Below are 15703 nucleotides of genomic sequence, written 5' to 3'. Positions count from 1 at the left end.
GGGTTTGTAAAATGTCTTTCACATACATCACTTAGCTGCTCTTTGTTTAATGAATATATAGTGAGCTTGAACAGTCAAATCAAATGACCTTATTACCTTACCTGGTGCCAAGAACAAACACCTGGGACCACACTAAACTGCTGCTGCCTTTCACATTGGAAACAAAAAAACCTCTTTTTGCCAGAAACTTCCACCAACAGAAAGGGGTGTAAGATAAAATAGTTATCCTCATTCTAAATTCACATGAATCCCAAGGACAGCTCACCAAGCCTCTTCCAATCTTTCTGAAGAAGCAGCAGCTGTACCCATAGAAGTGTTCACAGGCTAACAATGAAGTTTATGTGAAAAAATGAAGCTCAAATGTATTTAAAATAAACTAATTGAAAGTTCTGCTTAATTGCTGGCATTTCTTTTTAAGAGTAAAAAGACACCCCCTTTCCTGGGAGCTTAAAAAAAATCTTACATTTTACTGAACACTGAAGAAATGTCATATACTCTCCAAAGACCAGCTGCAAACCCTGACCAGCCAGCTGAGCACACAGGGCAGTGGCTGCACCCACTGGAATACCAGGGAACCTCACAGGTATAATTTTATTTCATCTATGCATACACCAATATTTTGTGATAGTCTCTTACTGTGATTAAAACCAGAAAATGCTTAAGAATTTCCATATTAAATTATGCCTATTTCCTGTTTAATTCAGCTGACAGCTCTTCTATTTCAACATAAATTGAATTAATCTGTCCTTGTTCTTTAAGACTGCTCTGAGGAAAACAAAGAAGATGTATCAAGAGAAATTAAGTCACATGAACTTCTGAATCTGTAAATATGGCCTGGTATGGTGGGAATTTACTGGATAAAAATACAAGTTCAGAACAAAGCATTAGCATTTACTTCAAACACTAATTAAATAAATTAGTAATAAAGTAAAATATAGGGTGAGGGTATTTTGTACTACAAAAGCAACTGCAGAAAAGACATTTATATAATGCCCATTGTCTCAAGCTCTGGGCTGCAGATTCTCTAATTTAAGGAAATTCTTTGTGAGATTTCAACAGAATTATGTGAACACCTCAGTGAAAACACTGCAGAACCCAAAGGGCTGAAATGAAAAAACAAACCACTTCCAATAAATACATTAGCACTAACAAAATTCACTAGATATTGCTAGCCACAGATAAAACATTCCAATCAGGCATTTATCTATGTAGACAAAAAAATTAGAGATTTCAGGAGATCCATTTGCAAATAATTAGTAGTTTTATTTTTTCAATTATGAGAAACAGAAATGAAATCCAGTGGTTGCCTGCCTCACAGACCCTGTACTTAAAGAAGGCTTCAAAAGAACTCTGTAATTAATCTGTATTCAAGAATTTTTTCTGCTGTTAAAGGATAGGAAAACCAGCTTTACATAAATTCCTGATCAGGTAAACTCAATTGGATTATCTGGATGCCCATTTAGAGGGAGCTGCTCTGTGCAGATAAGACAATAGAGATTTTAGAAAGAGTAAGTAAGTAAGTAAGGATTATTTCAGAGGATCTAGCACCACATCACTGATACTGGCTGTAAAACTTCTCACTCCTTTCTCTGAATATTAACATTCTTGAGGCAAGAATACTTTACATATCCACATTTTCTACTGGTTTTGCACCTCAAGATGCATCTCAAAGATATGCATTGATCACTCTTTTACACATAACAAGATAGAGGATACTAAAAACTGGTAAATAGGACATTGAGGTGTCTTGTTCAAAATCATAAAAAATCTGGACAAGAAAATGCTGGAGCCCCTAATTTTCTTTCTGTGGTAAGCATCCAAACTGCACACAATATTGTGCAGACACCCAAGAAACCAGGCTCTGTCTCCCACCTTTCCCAGCTTCCCATGAGTATCCTCACCAAAGAAAATGTTTTGCCTCCTGTCACACCCCAAAATCTGTGACATTCCCCATGGGAAATGTCCCCCACTGCAGTGAGTATGTTTGTCATTACTTTACAAAGCCAGTGATGCTGTCAAACCAGAACAGCTCTCTTCTTCTCCCATGATGTATTTAGACAGGAATAATAATAAATCTATCATTATACCCATCAGGGTGGTTATCTACAGGGACAGATAATTTTCTTCTGTTGCCTACATAATTAAGGAACACTTCTGGCAGCAGAGACATCCCAGCTCACATATTTTCTTACTGACACTATTAACTTGTTACCTTCTTGAAGATTTTGGTGTCAAAACCTTTTTAAACTATCAAGCCCTGTTGTGACCCTGCTGCAGGTTAAGGGATCACACTGAGCACCACCTCCTTTGTACCACACTGCCCATGGGCCAGGTTGTAAATCAGACCTCAAAACTGATCCCTGTTAAAAATAATCTCCCCAAAATAGAAGAGAGAAGGAGTAAGGGTTACCAGGGTTATTTTTAACCTGGTTGGTTCAATGGTCTGATTGACACTGGGGACCCAGAGGAGGTTTTTTTGGCCCAGTGAGGGTGGCACATCCCAGTGTGGAGCAGAGGGAAGGGTTGGCTGTGGGCACAGGGGATGCTGAGCTGCCTTTGAGGCTGAAGCCAGAGTGTGGGAAAGCTCAAGAACACCACTCAGAAACCATAATAAAACCATTCAGCAGCAGTGGTGGTGGGAGATTCAAAATAACTACAATGGAGCAGTGTAATAAAACTTAAACTGAAACCAAGAGACCTGCAGACAACATCAGCATCTCTTCTAAGCGTCCACAACCTAGAGAGCCATAGGCTGCAGTAATTCCTCTGATATTTTGCCTTTCAATAGCTAATACTCTGATTCTACTACTTTCTGAATACCATTTTTCCGAATTTAGTATGGTATTTTCAAGAGACATCTTCTTCAGCTGAGTCCAGATCAATTAAAAATAGGCAGCTGTAAATCCTGCTCAGCTATTTTGAAAATTTCATTAAAACCAGAGAATTATAAATGGTCTGTGACCCAAAGTAAATAGGTTTTATTTGGTAGCTTGGTTCAATTTGGTTGATCATGGAGTGTGAAATGTTGATAAAATGGGAACATTTCCTTCCCTCTTCTAAAAGGAAGAGCAAAAAGAAAGGGATGAAAAGAAGGCCACTATTACTGGGGATGGAGAAAATATCCTAACCACTGTCTGGTATGCAGAACAGGAATAAAAATATCACTTTTATAACCCAGCTAACCCAACATCACCTGACATTTGAGACAGATATACAGCTAGTTTGAATTATTGAAACTACTTATGAGGTTGATTTTTGACACTGAAAACACCCAGATACAGTTGTAGTAAGCCAAATGCATCAAAGCACAATAATGATGGAAACACCATTTGGAAACCTCAGCTATAGAACTGATCTACTAGAAATTGCAATATTTTAAAACACCAGCATGGTTATGTGGACAGAATTCCTTTCAGTCAATAATATGTTTTGCCTTTCTCCATATGCTACTATTTGTATTCAAAAATTTAATTTCTTAATACCAACTGTGCTGAATTAATAATCCCCAACATAGTAAATTTTCAGCTTTAAAGGGGATGTTTAACCTAGCAGTACACTGTAGCAACATTATTTTTAACTCAAGCTGTTGTTTTTTAGGTTTTTTTAATTCAAAACAATATGGTCTACACAAATGACACACATTTCCTGTAAGTCAAAAACTGCAAAGCAAACAGATGGAGACCCAGGCTAAGAAAAGAATCAGAATATCAGAATACAAAAGTTGCTCTTTGAATCTTAATTTACATGTAGAGCCAGATCCCAATATTAGCATCACACTGTAAAGCTCCTACATTCTTCCTGATTTTCTTCTGCCTTTCACATGACACTGAACCTTGCTGTTAGGAGACCTGCATTCTAGCTCCACCTGTTCCTCAGGGAACTATAAACACAGATTTTGGCCTCTACTTTAAAATTAATTCCAACTGCTTCTTCATGAAGATGGATAAGAAATCCCACAATCCTTGTGCTGACCTCTATGGCAGTGCATTCTCTTCAGCAGAGCTATCTAAATTAATGTTTAGGTAAAGAGGAATGGGCATTTAAAGCGAAGCAGAACAGCCCTGCATTTAAGAGTGTAGTCCTAAGTACTTCCAGCCCTAAAGAATATTCCCTTGGGATATGAGTGCTCCTCCTCCCTACCCTCATGTTCCTCCTAGGGCAGAGAAGAGCATCAAATACTACACTGAGAAAAGTATGTCCTCAAGACAGCTGAAACCCGATTTCCCATGAAGAAAATGCAAGAGGCAGAAAGTAAATTCTGCAGTTCAAACCAGACAGAATTACACAGGGCTGACATTGTTAAAAAATCCCCTCCCTCCTTCCCAATCAATGGTCTACATAGGAAGAGGTTTAGCTGCCAGTTTCTGAAATTCTTCCCCCAGTGTCCTGGAGGAGGAAACAGATGATAAGATTTCTTTAGATTTAAAGCATAACTAGCATAAGGTTGTCCTTTCTGCTGCCATAAAATTATTTTTTTCTTCAAAGTACTTTTAATTAATCTGTAACAAAAATCAAAATTATTTTTACAGCACTATTCAAGGATTGTGATTTCTGTCACTATGCACTGGGAGCTGGCATCTAGGGACACTCTAAGTCTTGATCTAAATCATGCAATTAAAAGGCAGGTTCAGTTCTCCAGGTACCAAAGAACTACAACCTACATTCTGACACTCTCAGAAATCACAGACATGTTAACTTATATAATCACTGAGGGCAGAGAGAGCCAACAATAGTCCTTCAACATCTGTGGCTAATGCACATGCAGTTTAAAACCTCAGCCCTACAAACATTTACATATGAAATAGTTAATCATGCCAATGAAGTAAGCCACTAGTCAAAGTTATGCACACGCCTAAACCTCTGTAGACTCAGGGCTTAAAAATTTAAGACAATACCTTTGCTCAGAGAAGAAAAACTAGTTTTATTGGAGCACTGTTATTCCTGAAGCTGTGTCATTTAACACCTCAAAGACTCTTCAGTGAACTTGGAATTGTTTATAGATATATACAATTATTTATATTCTAAGTCACACAATTACACCTTGCTTTCAGTGAAAAAAAAAGGGAGAAATTAAAAGAAATCACTGCACTCCAATTGAATGGAAGAAAAAAAAGAAGACCTCTGAGATAGAATTCTGATAGAAGGAAAATCCAGTATTTCAGTACGAGGTAGGTCACAGGAACTTGTTGCAGCATTGTTACAGATCACAACCTGAACCAGCACAAACAATGGCAGTGGAGAGCTGTGGGCACACAGCCAGTGCAGAAGCACAGAGGGTGGAGCAAGGAACCACTGTCTTCTCTCTCAAATATTCTCCTAAAACTATCTTCAATGCATTAATTTTTCTGTGCCCCCAGCAGGAGAAATCATCCATGAGGGGATCAAGTATTCCCATGAGTAACACTGACAAATGTCTAAATTAAAGAGGTGTGAAGATAAAAATCTCAAATTTAAGATGCTTTTAGACAAAATGATGACATTTTATGTGCTAGAGAGAATTATACACTCCCCCATCACCAGCCTCTCTGTGCCTGTTCAACATTGAAAATGATTTGAAGATTTCCAATTAATTGCTAATGTCACCTGACTTCTGCCTTGTACACAAAGCATGTGGGTTGGGTTGGTTGGTTATTTTTCTTTTGATAAAGACTGACCAAAGCAGACAAATTCCTAGAAGCAGCAACATTTGGAGAAGGTAACTGTTGTTGGTCTTACAGACCAGCTTGTTCAATAATATTTATATATGAAGAATCACAAAATCAATTAAGAATTGCTGTAGTGCAAACTATCCTACATCTTACTACTATTTGCACTTGCACTTTCATTTCAAGCATTTGGGACTGCTGGACACAAAATTCTGGTGTAAATGGATTATGATTTTTAATACATCACCATAATTCCTCCCCTCAGCCCCCTGGAACAGTGCACAGAGAGAGAAATGCAAGTTTTGAACCACTCCTGCATTACAGTGAGTAAAAGTTACTTCAAGGCAATTAAGAAAAATATCTTCTCAGTGTTTAAGTGCTCAGTGTTTGCAAACTGCATTTTCACAGGCTTCTGCTACAAGTCTGGTTGAGATACAGCAGAAATTAATCACTGTGAGTGGGCACAAAGTTGTATCATCAACTAAATAATTATCCTTTATGCATTTACTCTGGGACTGCTGGCACCTCGAATGATTAACCAGGACTGGGGCAAGGATGTGTGTGTGGAGCCTCTGCAGAGAGCCTGGCTGACACACAGTCTGAATCAGCAACAAAACTCCACTGTTCTTCCAGAAGAGAAAAATCATTAAACACCAGCTAATCATCAAGACAGTGCTGTGTGTATCCCCACTCTCCTTTTGGGCAATTCCAACAATACCCAAACTTTACACCCAGCACTGTCCATCCTGACTCTGTGGTTGATTTTTTCCCCAGAGCACAAAAAGCAGACGAGGGTCTCCATGTTCCTGAAGGATCAGCTGGAATATTCTGGCTGTGTCGCTGTAAATTCAATTAGCACTCACCAAAGGCACCTACTGCAGTAATGCCCAGAGAGCAGCTCACTGTTCTGGGGAAATATTTACTACAGGGCACTGAAATATAATCATTTGCAAAAAGGCATGGCTGCAGCCGCTGTGAATTACTCACCGGAGGGAAATCGAAGTCTATCTGGTTTGCTAAATTTAAGATGTAGTCGATTCGAAACTGGTTCTCTGGATTGGCTAGTTCCACTGGAGGTGCCAAATTGCCCATTGCTGTCACTATTGTCTGCAAAGAAACACAAGTAAAATATTGCAGAGTGTCTAAACAGCCAGCTGGAATAGTTAAAAAAAACAATAGCTTATAAGTTTACCTCTATAGCTTCTTTAATATTGTTTTTAATATCCTGAATTTTCATTTTCTTCTCCCTGTAATAAAAGAGATACATCATTACATTTAGAAGCCACAAAAGCAAAATACCTTTTTAAAACAGAATGTGAACTTGAAAAATACTCTATCAAAGCTATATTGGTAGATAGACTCATTTAAATATCTTGAAACTTTTCTACTTAAGCAGTAACATCTATTTGCATCTATTTTAAGCAGAAATATCTATTTGCATCCAAAAATCAGTGTCTAATTATGCTTTAATAAAAACTTACTACAGCCTTAGACTGGGACTAAGACATTCTGCAGAATCAAACAGATTTTGATTCATTTGAATGCAAAATACTAGACATACGTGAAAGTTCTTTAGGAAAGTATACACTGGAAACAAACAGAAAGGAAAAAAAGGGTCAGTTACTAAAAGCAGAAACAAATGAAAGGAGACCAAAGAACCTCAAAGGACAAAAAAATTAAAGCACAAAAACGATGCCTTGGCAGAAGAAGCCAGAGCACAGAACTCAACCTGACACATTCAAACAGTCTGGATGTGAACCATGAGCAGTTAAGGGTTAATCCAAGTATAAAAATTACCTCTTGACTACAGGCAGAGGAGTAGGCTGGAAAACCACTCAGAATGAGCACTGTCATTTGGGATTAACTGCAGTCACATTCACCAGCCCAACAGGCTGGAGCAGGACACTGCAAACCCTCTGTAGTGCATTTTGTGTCAAATCTGACAACAGTTAATTTCCATGCTGAATATTGCAATCAAATGAAATGCACGATCAAACATTTGGTATAACCAGGAATTAGCACCCTGAAGTATTACTAGCATTGAGCCTGTGAACTGTAACTTAATTGCAAAGCACTATGATAAAATTTTTCACATTATTGATTTCTTGCTGTATGCAGCATAAAATCACTACTTTGAGGTAAACCAAGTTAGCCATGTAATTACTAAAAAATGCCAGCTAAACTGTCTAAGTGACCTTTTAATCATCAGTGAACTGCTTTTGCAGGACTCTTTGATTATGGAATATTTATATCAACATTTAAGGGTTTTTTCATTTTGAAAACTAACATTTTCCAGCACAGTGTCCCAGAGACTATGAAGTACCAACAGCATTTCCTTTTTTACCCTTTTAAAGATAGTAACTCACACTCAGCTTATGACCCCAGCTTGAAAACCTCATTTTATGGAGTTAATTCATATGCATATTGCAAATGCTTTTTATCACTTTTTCCTTTCTATAATTACTCACAGTCAAAAACCAAAATGAAACTGAAAGCACAGTTACCAATCAAGAATGCAGAAGAACAGCAGGGGAAAAAAAAAAAAAAAAAAAGGTACTGCTTCAAAACCAAGGCAGACACAGACATCCAGGAGTGGGGGGAATTTCAGCTATGAAATGAAAAATTAATGCAACTTTTATAAAAGTCAGGGTCAAGCAAAGCACCACCATGTTATTCTCTTAGCCAGAGGTGGGGAGGATGTGCTTGGACATTCCCCAGCTGTGACAGCACCTGCAGTGCCAGGGCTGCTCTTCCAGAGGGGAAGCAAACAGCAAAGCATGGTGTGCAGGATGACTTTGCTGTGCAGGGAATGGCTCTGAATCAGCAGCACAACAACAAACACAAATGTGATTATCCCGAAACATCAGCTCCTCACTGAGCACATGTCCTCAGAAGTTTGGGGCAGGGACAGGAAGGTCAAGGGAGGTTGATGCAGAGAGAGAATTGAATGATCAATAATCAGATGAAAATTCGATGTTTTCCTAGACTTCTTTACCTACCTCACCACCTCACTCCTAAAGATTACCAGTTTTTGGTTCAGAGATTTGGCACTGCTGACGAGAACAAGGCAGTGAGCCAAGAAAGACCAAAAGCACCAAATTAAGGAAAATAAATGACACAGGATAAGAGAGAAAAAACTGAGGGCTTTTCACTCCCTTCCTAACTGCAATGCTTTCTATTGCCCCAGGTCTTGACAAACTCTCCATTCCACAACCAAGACTTAGGGTGCACAAATAATCTGTTTTTCAGCAGTGCACATATGGTTGCAAAACCACCACCCACTTTCAGTTTTTAAAAATCATGTTTAATTATTAAAAAGATGTAAATAATGGTATGAAAGCAGGAAGTGTTTATCAATGACAGTGTAAGCAATTAGTCTGGCTTTTATTCTGCCTCCAAATATCAGCTGAATCTTGAACTTAATGAACATGTATCCAAATTCTGCCTTGTTTAGATCAAAAGGGCAACTTGATATGCTGAAAGCCAAGTAAGGTACCAGTATTTTTAAGAAATTAGCAGTAATTTGGAATATCACTAGAAAAAGAGAAGTTTAGGGAGTTTGAATTGTTTATAAACAAACTGTCATATTCTCTCTTCCCTGAAACACTTGCTATTAATTGTCTGAAAGCATCAATGAGGTGCACATTGACCTGACTCTTCCATGCCATACAATAAACCTCATTATTTTAATTAAAGATTTCAGCCAAACTTCCACATTTACACCTCCTGGCTGATCCTCTCACTACTAAGTGATAATGAACATGGAGAAACGTTAACCTGCAGTAATTAACAAAGTGCTTGATAACCATCCTCATCTTTACAACAAGGATACTCAGAGTTCCTATTTCTGGTGTTGTTGCCATGGCCCTATAGCCTGCCCAGTAAACAAGGAATCCTATTACACAGCAGTGAATGTATCACAGCATTTTGTGTTTTGTAATGTTTACTAGACATAAACTTTCCATGACAATGAGACACTTTATTCTTCTGGAACTCATCATGTTCATCAATCACCCATCCAACAGCAGCTTACAAACAACTCTAACTTCTCACCAAAAAAACAAAGAAATGCAAAAAGGTGACATCCACTTTACTCAGGGACTAATGAGGTGAAGCACACAAAAGCAATATCCCATTGCTCTGCCAAATTACCCTTTTTTTTTTTTAGAAACTCAGGTTGCACCTCAAATTTCCAGAACTACTCAAACTTTCATTTTCCACAACCACAAAGACTGAATATTCAACTTAGATTCTTTCCTTTTTTATTTCTTATTCCCAGGTGTTGGCACAAAACTACAAAAGAAAAAAGCTGGGCTGCCAAAATGTTTTCCTCTGGAACATCCTGAGTAGTTTGGGAATGGCACCAATGCTCTCCTGGCTGAGCAATGACTGATGTCTCTGCAGGCCTGTTCTGTATCTTTAGATGTCATGGGTTAATAAGGTCACATTTTTAATCTTGTTTAAAACTTTTGCTTAGGCTGCGCAAGGTAGGCCAAACAAAGCATTAAACTCTATTAGTTGAGGATTAGAAGAAAAATCTCAAATCCTGCTGTTTTCAATATTTAAATGGGCCAAAGAAAAGCTGCACATAGCTTTCAGGAAAACTAATAAAGTCTATTTTAGGAACTATAAAAAAAGATGACATTTTAATTCAAGTAACATTAAATCAGAATGACATCAAAGGTCAGAAAAATCATATATTCCTTGAAAACCAACCAAATCAGTATTTAGCAAAGAACTTCTCCACCTGTGGTTGAGCTTTACTGTTAAAAAGGCAACAAATTGTATGCAAAGAACACATTAACAAACAGATTATCAGAAAGCAAACTAATTTAATGTCCATTTCTGGTTTACTTCACAGATAATAGAAATTATTACTTGGAAAAAATACTTAAAGTTTAAAAAGAATGTACCAGAGGATAAAGATTCAGTTCACCCTGAAACCTTCTGCATCTCCCAGGTAGAAAAGTAGTTTTTAAAACGGGTGCTGAAATTAATTCTCACAACAAAACATGATAAAGAATTGGGAGGGGCACAGATGGATGGCCAGGGATGATGGGACACCTTTATACCATTAATCTAATTCTTAAAAGCAAAGAAGTTTGAATTTTTTGGTCAGTGCAGATGTGTTAGGAAGCCTTGGAGACTTCTGCAGCTCTGGAGAATATATAGACTATTTTAATAGGGCATATTAAAATGTAGTCACACAGTGTTAATACAGAGGCTTTGTCTCCTTTACAAGGCTGTAAACAGCCCAGCCTCTATCACCTTCAGGGACTGGTGTAATGCATAAATTACTTTTATTTCTGAAGCAGTCAAACTTCGCTGACTCTTGAACCTGCTGACACAACAACTGCAGCAGGGCAAGGCTTCCCTTCCCCAGGCAAAGCACTGCAGTTAATGAGTCAATTTGCAAGTGGAAGAGCCAGAATGAAAATCTTACAAAGCAATTCATTTGCCTCTGACTTTTCATGGTAGAAAATGACATAGCTGTGCTTCACACAGGTGCACATCCCTGCTTTTTCAGGTGTAGCCAACAAATGTGAGTGCCCAGGGAGGCAGCCAGGGGCTGTCCCCTTCTGCTCACCTTCAAAAGCTCATCAATTACACACTGACAGCCAATGAAAACTTAATAGATCAATTTTGTTTTAAAACACAACTCAGTTCTTTGACAGGCAGTCATGCACTTCACAGGCACGTGGGATTTAAACATGCCTATTCATCTAAATAGAAAGTGTCTTTGATGCAGTGAAATATGCTGATGGATTTAATAAATATTCCATAAAATCTGCATTGAAATTTATTTACTGAACCTTATGGAAACTAAGAGCACTACCTGCCAATCCGCCTCAGAGAAACAGAGCTGTGCAGTCAAGATCTTCAGACACAAGACCATGAGCAAGGAAATTCAATTAAGGTTTTGCTACCAATCCACATGACAAAAATCCTGCAGTACTTTACAATTCAGCTAAAAGATAAATTTGTTTTAGCCTGGGTTATTTCTAACAGAACATGGCAATTACCTCAAAATATAATAGCTAGAACAGCAAAGAGGGCAGAGGCCAAGTTAAAGGCACTTGAAAATGGGGAAAAATAGTTGCCTAGAGTATTGGGAGTGAAGCTGAAATAATTCATCTTACACCTGTGACAAAGAAGCAATTTTACAGACAAAACTACTAAAATGCAACAGCAAAACCCACTACATATCTTCTGCAAACTCAACACCATTTACATCACACTGCTGAGATGCCTCAGATGCTCTGCCAACTTCAAAGAGATTTTTTCTATTTTGAACAGTTCAAGCCCAGAAAGGACAAACCCTTGCAGTGCCATGGGGCAGGAGCTGCCTCTCAGCAGCTCCACAGCAGGAATTCTGTACAGTTTCTAACAAAAATAGGATTTACTTGGGTCCTCACTTGCAGTGGAGCTGAAAGAGATTTTCTAACCATGTTAATGCTTTGTTCTTGGTCAGCACCTGGTAAAATGGAATGGAACCCAAGGTACAGGAGGCTGACACAGTGCACCCTAAAAATCACTTTGCAGTCAGTGTGTGCTGGTTACTCTGAGCACATGGGGATTGAGCATCTCCCTGGAAGCACCAGACCCTTCCTGCAGAGCAGATTCCCCTCCCCACCACTGCACTCTTCCTCCTACACCACCTTTCCTCCACTACAACACCTACTTCACTTTGAAAATTCTTTAACTTCTACAAAATTCCAGGTATCAACAACTGTGCCATTCAACTACCAGAGGAAATAATATTAGAAAAAAGAACAGCTGTGAGGATAAACTACTTGCTTTCTCTGTAAATAAGTAACACCTTTTGGAAAAAAGAAAAACCCAACAGGCTGAATAATTTTTTCATGCCATACTTTGAATTAAAGACACAATTAAAAATTGATTATGTTGGACAGATCTAACTGTGACCTAAATTATTTGGGAGAACTTAGTTCAATTATCCCCTGAAGCATAATCACTTTCTCACACAATAAGTGATATAATGTATGGAGCAGACAGTACAAAAAGGCTTCCATAAGTTCCCTTTTAAAGATTGTGAAAAGCACTGTAAGTTGTTTTACCACTCCTTGTTTTACTACACTACAATATTTCTCTCCATGAGTAACATGCACATCTTACTATGTAGCCATGAGCACATGAACAGATGATAAAAAATACAAACAGAAAGAGATACCTTTATTAATGGAGTGACAGAACCATTCTCCAAGTTAAAAGTCAAGAAATACAAGTTACCGAAGTGCTGATTAAAAAAAAAAAAACCAAACACATCACAGCTCTGTGAAAATAGATTTTTTTTTATTTTTGATCATTATTTACATTGCAGTGTTAGGGGCTGAGATGTGACTTGTTTCTTATCCTTGGGAATGGCATCACAATAAAATTATACCAAACTCTAAAAAAGGTATCCCTGAACATAAACGTTAATAAACTCCATTTTTTTAGGTTTATTTTATCTCTGCTCCCTGTGATACCCAAAGTGCAAAGGTTAAAGGGTAACTTTATTCTGCCTCCATGGATATCCTGATGCAAAGACTGGCTGAGGGCAGACTTTGCTCCTGATGAAGTTCAGGACTGGCAGCACGTGGCTCCCTGCTCGCAGCACCTGCCCAGGTGGATGTGGCACAGAGATGCTGTTCTGGCTCCAAGCCACCTTGAGGCTCCCCTTCAGCTTTGCAAATTCCTACATAAAACCAGTTTAACTGGTTTACAGTCCCTTTGTACCTGTTAGTGGCACAAAGAGACCATCACAGACACAATATTAAGAAGTATAACTCTGCTTATCCTACTCCATTTACCTCAACTAATTAACTAGCAATAGTTTAGGTAAGGGATGGAAATAGAATTGTTCACAAAGAGCTCTGTGATGTACGAGCTTGACAAAGGCCCTTTAGTTCCTGCTGTGCAATTAAACACCTCTGCAAATTGCAAACCCTGCCTGTAGCTCCCCAGGCATTCAGAGGGAACACACCGGTGTCATTTTCTTGCTCTTAGTACAGGTAATTAAAGCATATTGCACTAAAAGGTGTCCTCAGAAGTTTAGTATTCTCTCTAGACACTCGATACAATAATTAACAAGGCTGTAGAGCCTTCAGAGGATGCTGTGATTCCTTTCTGGTCTGGAAGGACACCTCAGAACCGGCAGGAATGGGAGGACTCAAAGTCAAATTGCTGAATCATCTTGCCTTGTACAATTCACTACTTCAAGACAATCAAACTGCTGTCAGGAAGCAGAGACCTTTTTAATTATTTATTTAGGTATTGTGAATGCAGCCATTATTAACACAGAATAAAGGAAATGTCCATTGCCCATCACATTTTTTAAACACTTGTGCCCAGCTGTGCAGCAGCACTGAAACACAGCACACAGCACCTCTAGGGATGTCCCCTCTGCTGTTTGTACAGCCACTCCTCAGAGCACAACCAACCTCCTGGGCTCTCCTGGATCTCTGCAGGCCCAGAAAAAATGCTATGGTGGGAGTGTATAGTGCCCAGGCACTGCATCCACGTGGGTGAACAGCACCTGCTGTTAAATCTGGGCCATTTGCTGTGCTGCTCATCACCTCATCCTCTGCTGTCAAACCAGGCAGGTAACAGCAGCCTTGGGGGGGTTCCTGCTCTCACCTCACTTCTCACTTCCAAAGCACTTTTGTCCAACCTTTGAAACATCAATTTGATGATGTTTGGCTCTAAAACTGTTTTGCAAATGCCTGCATTCCAGTAATTTCTTGGGATTGGGTATGAAGTTTTTGAAGAGAAGGCAATCACATCCCAGAGCTCTTGGGGGTTGGTGCACAAGAATGAGAGGAATAACTCCTATAATGGCTGATGACCTCAGTGCTGCTTAAAGCTGAAAAAGTACACAGCTGGCTAAGTGCCAATATTAAATGGAAAGAAGCCCTAAAATAAAAATGGCTGGAACAGTGGATGCCAAGTAAGTGTAAACACAGAGCAGCCAAAGCAGGATGCAATGCAGTAGGGAAGACACTGATGAGACAGGTGGAAAATGGTTGGTCCTGAAAATCCCTTGCATTTTTTTTTTGTGGTTATGATCTCTGTTGTCATTTGAAACACTTCTGGCATGTGATATTGATGATCTAGAAGGTGGTTGCCTCTAGCACTGACAAAAGGCAAGGTTTTTTGCCACACTCAAATTAAAAGGAATTATTTAACATATTTCACCTTTTTCCCCCGGTACATCTAAAAAATTCCATTAAACTCTCAATGACCCAAACCCCTAACATTTTCTAAATGCTGCAGGATTTAGAATTGATAGTTCATAAGTTCTGAATGACAATCTGGACAGGCAAGCAGTTAATGCAGGTGATGTAGACCCAAAAAACAGGGGGAACTATTTGGACAGGAACAAAGGAACTGTTTACTAAACTACACAGCTGTCACTGAAAGTTAATATTTCAGAGAGATATTAACATTAAATGCTTTGTTCACCACATTTTCTTACAGCAGTGTTGAACTGCTTTCACTGAATCAAATCTTTCCTTCACAGCTGTTAAATCCAGAATTTTTACCATGGACAAAGTCTGAACTAAGGAAGATTTCCACAGTTCTCTTCAAAGATAAAGAGCTGTCAGGTTTATGCAACTTTGCTCATATGCCTTAAAGAATTACAGAGTCAGCATTATCAGCAGAAACTAGAACAGTCCCTACTGATCTCTGTTTTTGGGAAGTTTCTTATGAACGTGCTGTTGTACCTAAATGGTGATTTCCACTGTACACTTAATTAAAATACAAATTTCAGTAGAAAGTCTTCTGAAAAACATTATAGATATCACATTTCCATGTAAAGACTTAACATAAAACTTCTTCTGAAACACCCAGAAAAAAATCTTGTGAAATTTGTCAAGTCCTGACAGATTCCAAGAGTTGTAGCTGTGTATTTATACTTCCAGACCTGCGTGAATTTACTATGGCTGTGCACATAAACTGCAATTTTAGGACACAGAGCAGCTACATATTGGAATGAGCAAATCTGAAAGTGTGTCCCTTGAAGACCCAGGCCAGGGCATGGAGAGGCAGGTGTA

The 15703-nt window shown here is 38.6% G+C and overlaps 1 protein-coding gene across 2 annotated transcripts in view; it reads right to left on the bottom strand.

Moving 5' to 3' along the window:
* GNAS (GNAS complex locus) overlaps nt 1-15703 on the bottom strand; it is a 132650-nt gene that overhangs the window by 43414 nt on the left and 73533 nt on the right. For both annotated transcript variants that reach the window (XM_033074741.2, XM_033074742.2), the window contains exons 3-4: nt 6838-6892; nt 6633-6752 (exon numbers count right to left, since the gene is read on the bottom strand). In XM_033074741.2, coding sequence (XP_032930632.1) covers nt 6633-6752; nt 6838-6892 — 175 coding nt within the window. The remainder of the gene's footprint in view (nt 1-6632; nt 6753-6837; nt 6893-15703) is intronic.

This window comes from Catharus ustulatus, chromosome 17 (assembly GCF_009819885.2).
Source record: "Catharus ustulatus isolate bCatUst1 chromosome 17, bCatUst1.pri.v2, whole genome shotgun sequence".
Lineage (NCBI taxonomy): Eukaryota > Metazoa > Chordata > Aves > Passeriformes > Turdidae > Catharus > Catharus ustulatus.
This window is presented reverse-complemented; position numbering and strand designations above follow the sequence as displayed.